This window comes from Amphiura filiformis, chromosome 4, assembly GCF_039555335.1.
Source record: "Amphiura filiformis chromosome 4, Afil_fr2py, whole genome shotgun sequence".
NCBI classification, from domain to species: Eukaryota; Metazoa; Echinodermata; class Ophiuroidea; order Amphilepidida; family Amphiuridae; genus Amphiura; species Amphiura filiformis.
The window spans coordinates 37691027-37706946 of NC_092631.1; the positions used below are offsets into that span (position 1 = coordinate 37691027).

General features: G+C 35.7%; 1 protein-coding gene across 1 annotated transcript; it reads left to right on the forward strand.

Moving 5' to 3' along the window:
* Positions 1-750: 750 nt before the first annotated feature.
* On the forward strand, positions 751-15608 carry LOC140150857 (microfibril-associated glycoprotein 4-like). The gene is made up of 6 exons (XM_072173004.1): positions 751-936; positions 6125-6273; positions 7483-7616; positions 13414-13547; positions 13963-14055; positions 14947-15608. Exons 1-6 carry the CDS (start codon positions 780-782, stop codon positions 15102-15104), a joined length of 825 nt encoding a protein of 274 aa, XP_072029105.1. The 5' UTR covers positions 751-779; the 3' UTR covers positions 15105-15608.
* Positions 15609-15920: the final 312 nt, after the last annotated feature.

The following is a 15920-nucleotide window of genomic DNA, read 5'->3' on the forward strand; positions in this document are numbered from 1 at the left end:
ATTCCGCCTCGGATTCGCATAATTTCCTGGCACAAGTTTAATACGTACTTTATTTAGATTTTAGAAAATTGAGATCTATCAACTTTATTTTACGGGTAAATCTCCAGCATACACAAAACATTTTACAGAAAACGTTTAGACATCGGGTTATATAAAGGGCATATAAATGGCATAAAAGTATATTCAGAAATAGTTTTGTAAACTTGTTTTATAAGGCTATTTAATTGACAAAATATTTTGCAAAAATGTTTGCCGAACCATATTGTGCAATAACATTTTGACAAGATTTTTAAATGCTGTTGTAGTGTTGTTTCACATAAAACGTTACCAAAACGTTTTGATGACTTTTATATAAGCCAATTTTTAATGTTATAATACTGTTTCGACCAAACGCTCTTGCCGTTTATAACGTTTTATAATGTTTGTGCAAAAATGTGTTTGCTGGGTTAAACATATTTATTTCCAACAAATAATTTACTATATTGGCTGTTTGATTAATTTTAATTAATGATAATATTAATAAAAACGAATGAACACATTAAAATGCTATGGACCTTAATGAACTTATAATGTATCTAACACGTAAATGTCAAACGCTCTTTCCTGTTTGTCGGTATTACCCTTAAACTTCAATGGCACGGTCCATGACTCAAAGGGAGACCCCGGTTAAAGTTCACCCGGCTAAGGCGACACCCTTTTCACTACGTTACCGTGAAGCTAACAACGCTAACTTCTTGCTCTTCAATTTTTCATTGACATCTTTTGATAAGTTCATCGCGATGTTGCGTTTATTATTTCTGCCAGTCTTGTTATTTGCTACGGCGGATGCTTACATTTCGTCGATGGTAGCTGGCGGCTTTGGCCCTGCCGCACCTCCACAAAGCGATAATTGTCCGGGATGTTGCAGTGGCATATACGGCGGTATTACGGGTTCATGTAAGTTGCATTTTAGGGGGAAATTTATGGAACTACCATGCGTCGTATAAATATTGAATGTGGTAAATGTGCGTTATGTTTGTGATACGCTGTTATATTACAATAGCAATTCAGTTAATATCTACCGAAAAAATAGGGCTCAACAATTCACAATTTTAGTCATAATGAGATATTTCCGTTGGAAAATTATTTAGCAGTCGGGGAAATTGAGACCCGTGGGCCCGTGCCCGCCCCACCTTTGATAGTTTTCGTATTGTATCCTCTTTTATCTTATCACTTTATCTCAAATGAGGTTTATTTAAATTGTATAAGCTCCCACTTAGATGGTTTAATCAATTCAGGTAATTAATTAGAATATTGATGTTTATAACTTCCCGTATAAGTATTTGTGTTAATTTTATAATTAATCCGTAATTATACAAGCATTAGTGAAGAAATACTCGAAAGAACGTGTAGTGCTACTTGGATTAAATTAATTACCACTAATAAATCAATTATTTCCTGTTAACAGTGATTTAGAATTTAAAGTTCTAAATTCTGGATCGAGGCAGTAACATAAGTGAGTTTCCTATTGGTTACAGTATTAACACTTCCTGCGCACATACAACATGGCCGTCAATCAAAGGTTCCAAATTCTGCAGAGTTTACAAATGCTAAATTATGCCTCATAACTGTGACTGCTTTCATTCTCTTTGAATAATCTGGAATCACTATCGTGAGTTTATTGGGCAATTCCAGTTGAAATTCATACATCTCATATGGACGACATGACCTTAATCTCCCGCATAGGGGGCATATATCATATCAAATGGAGTCACCCATTCAGGTCACCTTATTTGAAATTCGCATTTCCTGTGTGGAAGATTAAGATCATGTCTTCTATAGGGTGGGTACATGGTGTACCGATTGTCCGCCCTGAAAGTACAGGTTTGTGTCCTGAGACGGCCGTGGTTGGTCTAGACTATGCCATAGTCGATTTTATTTATTATTTATTATTATTATTATTATTATTATTATTATTATTATTATTATTATTATTATTATAACACATTTATAAAGCGCATAAACGTAAAAAACATCTCAATGCACTAACAAGCAAAATGACAAAAGCAACAAACAAAGAGTATTCATTACATTGCAGCTTACATTTGGGTAAATAAACATAATAGTCTTGATCTTAATGAACGCATTCAGTTGAACTCGAAATTTAATATGTTACTATGTTTATCACAGAGTATTCAATTAATGGTCATAAAATCTACAGCAGTAATATTTATCAGGTACAATCTAGTGTCCAGTAACTGAAACAAAGCACCATGATCATTGACATTGTGTCGTTATAGGGATGTTGAGTTCTAGTACCGTGTATTGATGCCCACTGCAGAATTAATAAAGAAACATCACAATAATGTGAATTGCTTGTTGGGCTTCAAGGATAAACATCAGAAACACTCGTATTAGCGTACAGGAATGACTTCTAACCTCGGATATGAATGTTCACTGAGCATTTTGTTTGTGCGGGGAATTTTGGGATGGTTATGAGTTGGCAAAACAGACAGCTAATTTATGGGATATTTAGTTAGTGCCAAATGTGCTGAAATGGCACCTGGGCAAAATGACACGAAATTCACTATTTGGATTTACCACATTGAGCTGCACTCTGTAGTAATGTTTGGAACGTCTATATTATCTCTGAGGTAAGCAAATTCACATTTTGATGCTGAACCCATAGTCATGATTAACATGACTAGGTACGACCAGGAACAGCCAAGGGAATCTGTTTACAGAACACTTTCATCAAGAAACAAGCGTTTCCCTGGCATTTCTGTTGAGAGTTTAGTATTGCTTTGACTTTTTGGGGTTTGGTAGCAAAATGATAATACTGATTCAGGACTTAACATTAAAACATCAGTACCTTTTAGTCTGCCACAAAGGTACTTCAGGAGGTTGGATCATGTTAAAGCTCATAACACGTGCAGTTGGCACTGACAAAAAAGTACTGGTGAAGTGTTACGTGAAGTGTTTAGTGTTATAGTCCTAGCAGTCAATACATTCAGAAAATACAAGATTGGATTGAGTAATCAGTTTTTCTGATTATAATGTGCTTGTAACTAACAGTATACTGTAATTTGCGAATAAATGTATTTTAAATAAAATGCAATGCTTTTAACAGTCGTCTTAGGGCATAAAATAAAGGCACTTAATTTAATGCCCACGTGACCAGATGGGCGCTGACATTACAGCGTCTAGACAGGATGTCTGGAAAAGTGACATTTGGCACAGCGAGTGGTCTTCCTGTGTAGTTCAATTGGAAACGCGGGATGCATGTCCAAATTTTCTAGCAAATTTTTCATTTTTTTGCAACTTTGTAGTATTATTGTAAGAGTTTCCGTCGGTTACTTTTTTTCCATCGAAGATCTTGAATACTAAAAAAAAACCCAGAATCCCCAATGTATAGTTAAGTTGCCTTTTAAATTTTCAGCAATTTTGATGATATTTGTCTGAGAAATTCCTATCTCTTAGCATTGTAGCACATCTACTGGTCTTGGTATGGCGTCGCCCATGGGTCACGTGGGCATTAAATTTAGTGCCTTTTATTTGATACCCTATGTTAACTGTTTAAGGGATTGCAGGAACCATATTTTGCCGTTTTAGCCATTTATTTCAGAAACTGTATTGGTAAATGGTAAAAGACATGCAAACAAAAGTTGAAAGTTATGAATGAGAGAGTTGACAGGACTTGAAGCGCGAAAATGTTGAGGTCAGGTTAAGGTCACCCGAGGTGACAATTGTCGATCACAATTCTGCGCCAAAAATTTAAAGGTCATTTGAGGTCGACTAAGAATATATTGTTGGATTGTCAGAATGTTCAAAGTCATGTCAAGGTCATTTGATGCCAACTGATTATTATGATTGATTTCATAAAACGTGGTGCATGTAAAGTGTCAAAACCATCAAGGTCATTATCAAGGTTAACAGTTTACTGATAATAGATAGTTGGATTGTCATGAAACTTGGTTAATATGATCACTCTTGAGCAGCAAACACTCTTAAGGTTGCCTGAATATAAATTGTTGGATTGTTGTGAAACTCGGAGGATGTGATTTCAGTGGAGTCCCTTGTTACAAATATGAATTTTTTTCCGACACAAATTTATTTGAAGACATCCTATAACTGAAACTTAATCGGGGATATTGGCCTGTTTTGAGAGGATTCTAGTGACATAATTTAAACTTCAGAAGTCCAAAATAAAATATATACAGTTGGTAAACATTACCAGCAAACATTCCTGACTTGAATATCTCAAAGCTGATATCCTAGTTTTAAAAGGGCACTTGAGCTGCAAATGAACTCAATGAAATACCCAATACATTTTTGTATCTAGGTGGTTTGGAAATGGTGTTGTTGATGCTTTTCAAAGAAGAAAATTATGTTAAGTTTGGTTTCAGCAAAATTATACAACTTTCCTCTTTACAAATATAGGGTCTGCAACTTATTAATTCCCCCCTAAATACTTTTTAGAATAAATCGAAAAATATTTGGTGATATGCAAACGTGTTAAAAGGTATTTATAACCCTATTTGTTTTACACTATGGACCATAGAATTATTATAGCGTTGCACGCCAAGGCGTTCAGTCATAATGGTTCATTATGTAAAAAAAAGACCGTTTTAAACAATGTTGCACCTGAATCCATAAGAGTCAACTCTCGTGGTAGGCCAGGTCTATTCATGTGTTTGTTAAAGGTCATATATATCATTGGCAAGCTAATACTATGAGGACAATGAAATTAACTCTTCTTTTTGAGAAAATAAGACGTTTAAAATTGATATTCCGCAAATGCCAACTTAAGCGATGAGTTCCTTCGAACGCACGAGACAGATTTGACCTAGAAAAAAGTTGACGTCATGAAATGACTGCCTGCTTTGCGAGAAAGGACTATAAACATTCTCAATGCACAGAATGTATACTGTTGTTCTTCACAGAAAAAAACTGAATTAAGTATTACAAATTTAATGGTTTTTAAACATATGGATAAAATCAACCGCTTCTTTTTTTATATATTAGTAAATTGTGATATTACAATTCATATGTATATCAATATCATGAGAAATACTTGGGCTAAAAAATAAAAAATAATTTGAGCTTAGAATTTATCTGAGACTAGCATATAAACCGTGTTAAGTCCACAAACTCATGTATCTGATTTTCCTGTGCGATATTGCAATGCTATAGTTATTATAGTTTCAGTTGGATGAAATATTACAAAGCAAACGCATAGTAACAATACTGTGTGACGCTTTGTTTCCCAAATGAGAACAATAGTCTGCATATTGTTATGCAGCATTGTTATGGTAAATAATAGTACAACTCATTGTTGCTAATGTCAAACTTGTCAAAGTAATCACACAAGTAAATTAGAACATGATACAGTGTCCGCTTCATTTAATTAATTAAATTTCGCTTCAAACGGGGGAAGAACACGCACGAGCCCGAACTTTACCCACACAATTTCTCTTTTTCAGGAGAAATACGCATAAAAAATTGCAACGAGTGTCAACTTGTAATGTAATAATTATTCTCTTCGATTGCCCTTTAAAGAAAGCCTGACTGATGTGGACTCAGGTGCAACTTTTAAAACGACCTCTTTTCTATTAACCTTTGTGACTAAACGTAATGATGTGTGACGCTATAAATTGGTCCACATGCGTAAAACAAATAGAGCTATACATTTTTACATTTCGTAAAATATTTTCCGACTTGTAAAAGTATTGGGAGTTGTGGACCCTATGTATGTGGTTTTCTTTACGACAATACTTGTGAGAGATTATAATACTTCAAGATGGTAAGGGACAGTTCACAAACACTTGTTAGGGGGGCCTGATGCAAAAAAGGGTGGGGGGGCTAAAAATTGTTGACCCTTCTAAGGGGGGGCCCTGAAAAAAATGACCACAAATTTTCCTGGAAAAATTGAGTTTATATGCTTTTCTATGGGGTTGACCCATAATTTTCATGTCCAAAAGGGGGGCCCTGAAATTTTCGAGGTCTGTAAAGGTTTTTTTTTTTAATTTTTGCATCAGCCCTTACAAGTGTTTGTGAACGGTACCTAAATGGATTTTGGGACACCTTGTATTATCTCAACTACACAATAGTAATATAATGATTGTTTCTTTACTAAATTTCTCAGCCCCACAACACATGCCCAAGGATTGTCGGGACGTCAAGGACCTTGGAGGAGGACGTACTGGAGTCTACACTGTATTCCCAACAGAAAGCGGTCCATGTACTGGCGTTAAAGTTTGGTGCGATCAATCAATTGATGGCGGCAGTTGGCTGGTAAAAATTAACATCATCATAACTTTAATCCATGAACATTCTGATTTCAAAGTCTACTGTATGCAGATTAGACGCGCAAAATTCCGGGGCAAAATTAAACGATCTTGACATGAGGTCGCGAATGAGTCATGACAGCATATTTTTAAAGATGCCCAACATTTAATTTTAAATGACAGTTGCGCGACCGATGAAATACCATAATTTATTTTAAAGATTCATATCTACAGTAAGACAAATGAAGTTGGTTGGAAATGTTTGTTGGATTTTATACATTGTTTAAATTTTATTTATTTTATTCCATTCATTCATTTCAGACTCTTTTATACCCTCTTCGCTGTCTATCTATACCATTTTCCCTACTTGGACCTATTCTTGTGAGAGAGTTCAAGTTTAGTGTGATGCACACATTAATAGCGGCGTCTGGCTGGTACAAAGTAGACGTCATGTACTTCCATGAATTGGAACTAACAACGTTTTCATTTTATTCCATGCAATATTGTTTTCAAAGTTTTTGTTTTTTTAGTGGGTGATTTTTTTCTCCAAAATATACCAGCTAACCCCCGGAAGTTAATGGTGCATCCCCTAAATCATAACGCTCCGCATTTTCTGCATGATTTCCCATAACGCCGCAAAAGTACCGATTAGTTAGAGAAGAAACGATAGGAATTTTTGTTTTTACTATCCTCTACCGTGTGATAGACGACAGACAGGTCCAATATTTTGAGTAGTGGATGCCGGCAAAGGGGTACCGTAATTCATGACATTTCTTGTCCGCCAGTTTGGGTACAATTTGACCCCTAGCTTACTGGATAAAAAACCCGGTTTTCCAAACTTTTCCGATCTTGATATATGAAATGGTCTATTGGCCCCCATTATGGGCAACAGGCTTTTACATTCCGCTTATGGCTTTAACTAAGGGGCTGTGCAATAATTATGAGCCCAGGGGGGGGGGTAAAATGGGGGGGTCAATTTTGGCGAGCCGAAATGGGGGAGCAATCAATTGTTGGCAAGCCGAGGGAGGGGGCAAGCGATTTTCGGCACACATTCATGGGGTGCCTTTGAAATAAAACAAAACATGCAACACTTAAACATGCAAATTTTCCTGCCCGCTGCGCTCGCAACATGGGGGGGGGGGGGGCTCATAATTATTGCATAACCCCCCGCTGCAAGGTCTGACAGTTCTCATATTGCTTTTCTCTCGGTTAATAGACAATTCAGAGACGTACAGATGGTCGCCTGGATTTCTTCAGAGACTGGGAACAATACAGGAATGGATTTGGCAAACTCTCACAAGAATTCTATCTTGGTAACGAACTCATACATCAATTGCTTATGGGAGACCAGTAAGTATAATATATTTTGTCTCAATTTTTTGACTTTGTACGAATAAATTGCATCTTCTCAGTGCATTATTTTGATCAGGGTATAAAGCACTTGCCTGCCCTACTCTAATCAACAGACTGTCAAAGCCCTCTCATGTCCAATTTCATCCCAGTGGAACATGACAATGGAGTTTAGAATGTTTAATAGGTACGTGTAGTAAAATGGACAAGTGATATTTTCATTAAAGACTAAAGCTCCTATTTGTGAATTCTACGTGTATATATTACTTAATAGGTTAGCAGATGATGATTTTGCAATATATAGCCAGAGGCATCAGTATGAGGAATGCGTTACGAAATATGCCCTTCTGCAAACTGGAGCTACAGTGGGGGGACATAATTCGTAAACATAATGTCTCATTTCATATATGGTCAATTCCAGCCAAAGCGGGACAAAATTCTCTCTGGGGGCCATTTTGAAAATGTTTTCCTTTTCAATTCTAGACTTATCAAATGAGACGATCATATCTAGTGAATCATCAGGTGGAAGTGCCATCGGATTGAAAAATAACTTTTCTTGCTAGACCAAAATAATAATGTGTTAAATGCGCATATGCATGTTACCCACGAATTCAAGCCTTTTTCACCTGTTGTACGCCATAAAATTTCACTTTCTTAAATATCTTTCAATATTTTATGTGTGACTCATATACACTAGAAATCGGTGAAGACTTTGAACGTAAAATAGAATTTTATTACATATATCTACAAAGAAATATTTTGGTTATTATAAATTTTAAGAAAGAACCAGGTGTACAGTTAAGATTGTGTCAATTCTTCGAACTCTTTCCAAAGTGGCTGTCATTTAACATTACTGTATTATTTCGAAAGATTAGAATAAATGCTTCATTAAATATAAAGTTAGATTTTGTATCTCGTCGCAGGATGAGGATCTCGGATGGATTCGTGGGTAACAGCGTCTGGAAAATAGCAATTCCTAATAATTTTTTAAAAAAAATAAAAAATACTTTTCCGTATGTGAATAATTCAGGCTGCAATTGCACTAAAATGAATTTTAATCAAAATACAGACTACATGGAATATTTAGAATGGATCATTATGGCATTTTGGGTATAAAAATAATAAATAATGAAGTTGCCAAATTCAAATAGTAAAATCATTCCATATTTTCATGCAGCAATATTCTATTAACTCGTGTTTGACAGTTCCTATGAACAAAAACACTATCAATACATTGTTAACTATAATTTAAGTAGGGATTCGTGGGTAACCAAAATGTTCGTGGGTAACATATATTTGAAGGTATGTATTGGTAAGCTGCAAAATAGAAAATATTACAGAAGGTTGGAAACCATCATGCGGTTATTCCTCCATTGTGTTTCAATGATTCCTGTTTCTCTAACCAATTGCATTTACCCGAAAAATGGTTATTTAGGATAATCAATCAAAACTTCATGATACAGCTTCAGTATACCTTCAAGAGGACGCTATTAAACAGGACTGTTTTGGAACCTATTTCGCATGTTTTCAAAACGTTAAGATGCATAAGAAACATATAATTTACGAGTAAATCCTTGGATTCGTGGGTAACGCCGAATTCGTGGGTAAAGCTATAAGTACTATAGTGCCGTTTGGGGTTTGCGTTTCTTAGGTGCATAAACTGTAAGTACTGTAAAAATTATAGCATACCCATGGCTTGAATATGTGCTGATTTAAACTTAAAATAAACAATCTCCTTGTTCTTCAAGGTTAGCATCTATTCGGGATTCGTGGGTAACAAAAGTTTAAACCGTCGTAGATTCTTTTTTAATACGGTGAACGTATTTTTACGATTTACAATTTTAAGCGCTTGTCAAACTAAATTCAGTGTCCAAAGTCATTAAATGTTAATTTAAGTTATGGCAATTTGCTGGACTCGTGGGTAACAGTTGATACGTGGGTAACGTCAAATTTGATTTTATGGAATTTTATGGGTAAAACGTATTTGCATAAAATAATCACTTGGACCTCAGAATTATAGAACAAAACTTCGTTTCATGATATAGTCATTTATGGCATATTTACTTAACATTTTTCAGAACGATCATTTTATTTTTGATACGCGGGTAACAAAATTATTAGCCAAATTGACTTAATGGCCTCTAGAGTCCACAAACTTTGGTGGAATTCAATCGTTTTACATATGATGAGAGATCATGCAAACGTCTTTCTAACGGTAATAATTTCATTTTGATTGAAGGACATTCAATGACATATATGGTGCTTTATCTTTGAATTCGTGGGTAACGCCAATTCATTTAAGCCATCATAACTTGTCCCCTGGTATGACTTGCTAGTAAAGACCTATATGCACAAAGAGAGCACATTGGACGTGACATGATATGCTCCATCAATAACGTGATTTCCTTTATTAATGACATTTTAAAGTGGAAAGTTAACATAGAGAGAAGCTTCCGAATCTTGAACTCAAAGTTGGCCAAAGCATTATAAAACCATCTCCAAATGTTCGTAACCTCGGGGTGATTTTTAACAGTCATATGTCTATGACAAAAAAGGTGAACTTCATCGTTTCCTCTGTCAACCTCCAGCTTCGCAACATCAGAAGAATACAGCATCATTTGGATACGGACACTAAACATCATGTTGTCCGGGCCCTTATACTTTCGCGTTTGGAACAATCTTCATTGGCTTCCGATTAGCAACCGCATCCAATTCAAACTCTGTCTTCTGATCCTTCTGATTTATAAGTGCCTGGCTGACTGTGCTCCGCGATACCTCATCGATTCAATTAGTCTTAAGCCAACTCCTTCCAGTGACCCTGTTACAAGATCTGCCCTGGACAGGAACTCTCCTAAACATTCCCATGTGCAAGTTAACCTGTGGTGATAAGTCATTTACATCTGCTGGACCGTCCATCTGGAACAGCCTGCCACGGAACATACGGGAAGCTTCTTCTCTCACACAATTCAAAAAGCTGCTGAAAACTCACATGTACAATTTTTAGTATTTTTCATTTTGTCTTTACATTGACTTTTCTTGTTTTCCACTGGCTGGTTATTGTTTGTTGTTGGTAATGTAGTTTTGCGCGTTTAAATCAAATTTTTGCATAAGCGCCTTAAATCACCTTTATGTATGTATGTATGTAGGTATGTACAATTGTGGAACAGGTGATCATTTCGTTATAAACATAAAGCCAAGGACAGTATCATGAGGAATGCGTTACATAACATGACTACCTTGTGTTGTAAATCTGTATTTTAATTATGTGGAGGAGTTTGTCGACACGGTTGTCAGAAAGCGACCATCGCTTAATTAATTGGTGTTCTTATGTTGACAGATGGCTACCGGGGATGGCTATATGTGTTACATCAGCCAACCTATAATCTTGTAAACATGTGATTCTGATTTCCCATTTGTTATATTATTAAATGCGAGATACATCAACATGTGATGATGTAGCCTGTACCCTAGTACTTCAGAGGACCATCATCGAGTGTTTTAATCATACAATCTGCTAAAAAGTGAATGCCATTTCAAAAACTTTGCTTCTACGATATTTCCCTAGCTATATAAAAAGGACTGTGGATAATCCACTTACCTGGAAACGTCATTTCACTGGACTGAGAAGTGCAAGTATCCTTGAGCGGCACTGATAACAATGAAATTTTTACACTGAATATCACACTGACAACCATTTTCAGCGTTACTTGGGTATTTTCAGTGTGGCTTATTGCCCAAGGACTATTTTTCATAACAATAGCACAGTCCGGTCCATTTCAGTGTGATTAGCGCCATTTCAGTGGGATTAATGAATGACCACTCATTTTCAGAAGTGTTGTGGTCCATTTTTCAGTGGAATTAGACATTAATCTCATAACAAAAGAACTATTTTCAGTGCTATTTCAATGGTATTATCCATTGTATTATTTGTCAGCGTTACTCTGCAGTTTCAGTATGATTTTCAGTCTGAATATCTCAGTGAAGATCTATTATCAGCTGGAATTCGTGATCAGTGAAGCACCTCGGTGAAGCACACTGAAAATATTTAATACCAATGGTTTTATTACAAGCTCACGCTCTTTATTCTAACCTTTGTGATAACACCTTTTACACCCTCATAGGTGAATGTCACACTGAATTTTTTAATGGACATAATGTCCTCTTGCATTGTATGCAAATAATTCTCGATTGTGCAGAATCACGCCAGCTTTCCATGCCACAATAGAGCGTTGTCTGTCTTCGCGTTTACGCCAAAGATCGTAACATACGCAGTATGTGCGTTGCAGTTTCGTATGTCACGCTTTTTCTTAATTTTTTTTATTCATCTGACAATTTTTATTCATCTGGTCAATCGTTCCTTTTTGGAACGATTGACCCTCATGCTGGCACTTTGCCAGTTCGTAAATGGTCTGTATATTATTAGTTAAGGATTAAACAAGTTCAGTTCAGAATTAAATGCTGGTCAAGAGGTCTGTCATGTGATCTGGTGTGTGTATGTACAGCTTCCTATTACTAATTAATGAAAAACTTACGCAATATATAAATAGCATAGTGTAAGTGTAATTTATAATTAATTGGACCTTACTTATTTTTATTATGTTTAAAAATAACACTGTGGGAACGGGTTATTTTTGAATTTTTGACCTGTCTTCAAAATCCGGACAATGATTGCCTAAGGTCCATTCTAAAGTACTGCTCGTTCAAAGTTCGAAAGTATGCACAAAATTAAAGTGCGTTAAGTGTGTACGTCCGTCGTCGACGTTGTGAAAAAGCCCAAGATAAGCGACCGATAAGCGGAATGTCAAATGTTCCTTGTAAAAAATATTTTTGACACCAGTGCACACTCAATAAAATGGTAGATTTTAGAAATAAACCCAATTTATTTCAATTATTTTCAGTTATCGTGTTTTGATCCAGCAATGTACTAGTATACAGTTTCTCACCGTGGTCGTTTTCATCTTTTTATGCGTGTCAGATCAACATTGAATAAAACAAGAACAGCTCAATAAATTATTGTACTCAATTTTATTAAAAAAATCAGTCAATAGTACATGGCGCTATCGGGTGATTTTTGAGTTAGCCTCTAATTCTGCTACATTAGTGAAACCAATTCTTTTTGACATCCTGACACCTCAAAATGCACCGATTCAATCGCGTTAGGCGTTTAGGATGCGTTTAGATACAAATTGAAAGTGTGATAACGTGTAAATCAAAGAGACGGTGTTGATTTTTATTTTGGATTTGTAATGTGCAGGAGAATAAAGGAACATGAAGTATAATATTTTATGAATTAGGCAGTTTGGTGATTTGGTGAGGCTCAAAAGTTGTACGGTCTACATTATTTCGGGAAACACATTTTTTGTGACGCGAAGAATAGGGTTGTCCGCACGCCAATAAAACATCAAATTTTGTTTTTGTTTATGTTAAGGGTAGACGAGGTATTGTTGGTCGAAGCAACCTAAAAATCGATTTCCATTATCTAGATCAATATATTATTGAAAATTAACACCTTGATATTTTGCAAAAGTTCATTCTGCAAATCATGTACTTTGCAAACTTGCTTAATTTATTGTTGTTAATGAGTTTTGTACGTTTTACAAAAGTGTTGTTGTTTCAGCCCTGTTTACAACGTAACTCAAGAACCGCAGCACCTATAAAAGTATATCTGTGATATTTTAATTCTTCTACATACTCGCTATGAATTGAGCAATACAGTTTTTGCCAAAGCTCACTACCAAATCACAACAGTTTAAGATAATTAATAACCTAAATCGTCACCGTGTTTCTTTCTTTGCAGATATGAATTGAGAGTTGATTTACAAGATTTTCAGTTCAACGAGGTACATGCCAGATATTTCAGATTCAGCATTGGTGATGAAAGAACGAATTATACACTATCTATTGCAGGATATGACCCAAGCTCAGATGCAGGTACGTATGTGTCACGCTATGCTTTGGCATTCTTAGTATATATTAGCCTAACGGAGTGAGGGCACTAAATATAAAAACCAAAATAAACATGTTACAATTTTAATAGATAACTAATGGTAATGAATTTCAATTTTTAGTGATGTAGTGGTCACTATTCGCTCCTATATGGCGTACATGATCTATTTTGATATGTTTTTTAGAATTTGATTAAAATTTGCCTAGGCTTTTACATGATTAAAATATATTAGCTTAATGTAATGCCAGTTTGTAATTTTTTAAACATTAACCGTCATGATAATGCAAATCTGATTAGATTAGAATACAAATACTGTGATTCGTATTCGTGGTAATGGCGTCCATTAATATATGTAGAGTGTTATAACTACTCTTTAATCGTATTAATTTGTATTCCCAGGTGATGCAATGAGTGGACACAATGGACAAGCATTCTCAACATGGGACAATGACAATGATCGTTGGACAAAGAATTGTGCGGGCGAGTATGGAGGTATGTAAACATGTAAACATTCCTTTTGGTTTTTTCATAATGACGAATACCGTATAAATATAAACCGTCCATTTGTATTATTCTGCCGGTAGAGGGCGATGTTCTCGATTTTTGCAGCAAAAGCTATTGTTGCTGGCGATCTGGTATTTAAGGCCATTTGAGGTGTATTTTGTGAGACATGGGGTGTATTTGGGAGACATCAGGTGTATTTGGGATACATTTGTGAGATATTTGGTGTATTTGCGAAACATTTGGGGTGTATTTGGGATACAATGGGGTGTATTTTTGAGACATTGGGTGTAGGGGTGTATTTGTGACACATTCGGTTGTATTTGGGAGATATTTTGGGAGACATTGGGGTGTATTTTGGAGACATTTGGTGTATTTTGGAGACATTGGCTGTATTCGGGATATATCTGTGCGACATTGGGTATATTTTGGAGACATTTGGGTGTATTAATTTGATAAAGGAGTTGTTTATAGTAATCTGATATTTATCAGTTTGCAGAAACCACGACAATATAAGCCATCAAAGCTTCAAAAAACATGCATGATTTTCTTTGTCTGGGCATTGAACGCATAATATGTAAAGTTTCCGAGTTCAAAAATCCCGGCAATATGATCTGGTTTCATACTAAAGTAACGTGCTACCTCTTCGCAGTGAATACGTATGAAAGAGAAGTTAAATTAGTATCAGTTTTAATTATCAAGGTTTTGGGCAATTTGTAATTTTACAATTGACGGTTCCGGCTCCATTCTTTATTCTAGAAAAAGAGGGAAAACACAGCCGTTGTCACCGGCTATGTAAAAACACGTTTATTCTGAGTATCTGTGCTCATGATAGAAACTTCAAATTGTATCATGCTTTTACATAACTGTGTCTGTTTATAGGTGCATGGTGGTACACCAGCTGTCACAATTCCAACCTCAACGGACAATATCTTCGTGGACCAACACGTGAATACGCCAAGGGTGTTGTGTGGAACCAATGGAGAGGATACAGCTATTCACTCAAACGAACTGAAATGAAGGTTCGTCCGCGTTTCTAAGAAATGAACACTTCACTCAAGCCCCCTTCACAATACCGATTTAGAGGATCTCGAGTCACAAAAGTGGCCGCTCGGTAAACGTCGCTCGGTCAGGTCTACCACATGCTGTGCAATGAGAATAGACCATAGAGCCCCAGCCTTAGGGCTCTGTTGAAGAGACTGATTACAGCGATTCCGAATGCTGAGCCATTTTCGAATCACAAAATGTCCGTTCTATTTTTATATAATTTTGGGTACCGCACGGGGTCTGATATAATCAGTGATGAAAAAAGTTTTAAACTTACAACGCATTTTATTTTTAAAAGGTAATGCGGCATATTTTTTTTTAATCGGTCCACTTATCTTAGCATTAAGATTGGGTTCTATATAATTGAAAGATGTGCACACCTGCAGAATTCGGATCACAGTTTAATTGTTTACAAAACATGAAAAAATAAAGACAAAGAAAAGATGAATATTAAAATTTAATTTGATTAATAAAATACTAATTTTAACACAACGTTATATCCGTTTGTTGTTTTATCATGATTGTTATTGTTATGCCTGTGTCAACCATAAATGCACCCAGGAAAATGAATTTGGTGCTCCTCAAAAAGGAGGGATTTATGACAAACCACATCAAAACAATGGCACATACCTCATCGAGTACAATATCATCAAGTATTTATAAAACAATATGAATTAAAAAAAAAGGCTTCTAACTTAAGGTACAACACCCCTTGCATTTTTCTCAAAAAAGTAATAACACACTGGTAACAAAAGTTATGAATATTATAGGGAAAAGGAATCCAGTTACTACACTGGAATTTCAGTGAC

Coding starts and splice junctions, on each gene's coding strand:
- LOC140150857 (XM_072173004.1), top strand. CDS start 780: ATGTTGCGTTTATTATTTCTGCCAGTCTTGTTATTTGCTACGGCGGAT. Junction 937..6,124: donor CGGCGGTATTACGGGTTCAT/GTAAGTTGCATT, acceptor TAAATTTCTCAG/CCCCACAACACATGCCCAAG. Junction 6,274..7,482: donor TTGATGGCGGCAGTTGGCTG/GTAAAAATTAAC, acceptor CTCGGTTAATAG/ACAATTCAGAGACGTACAGA.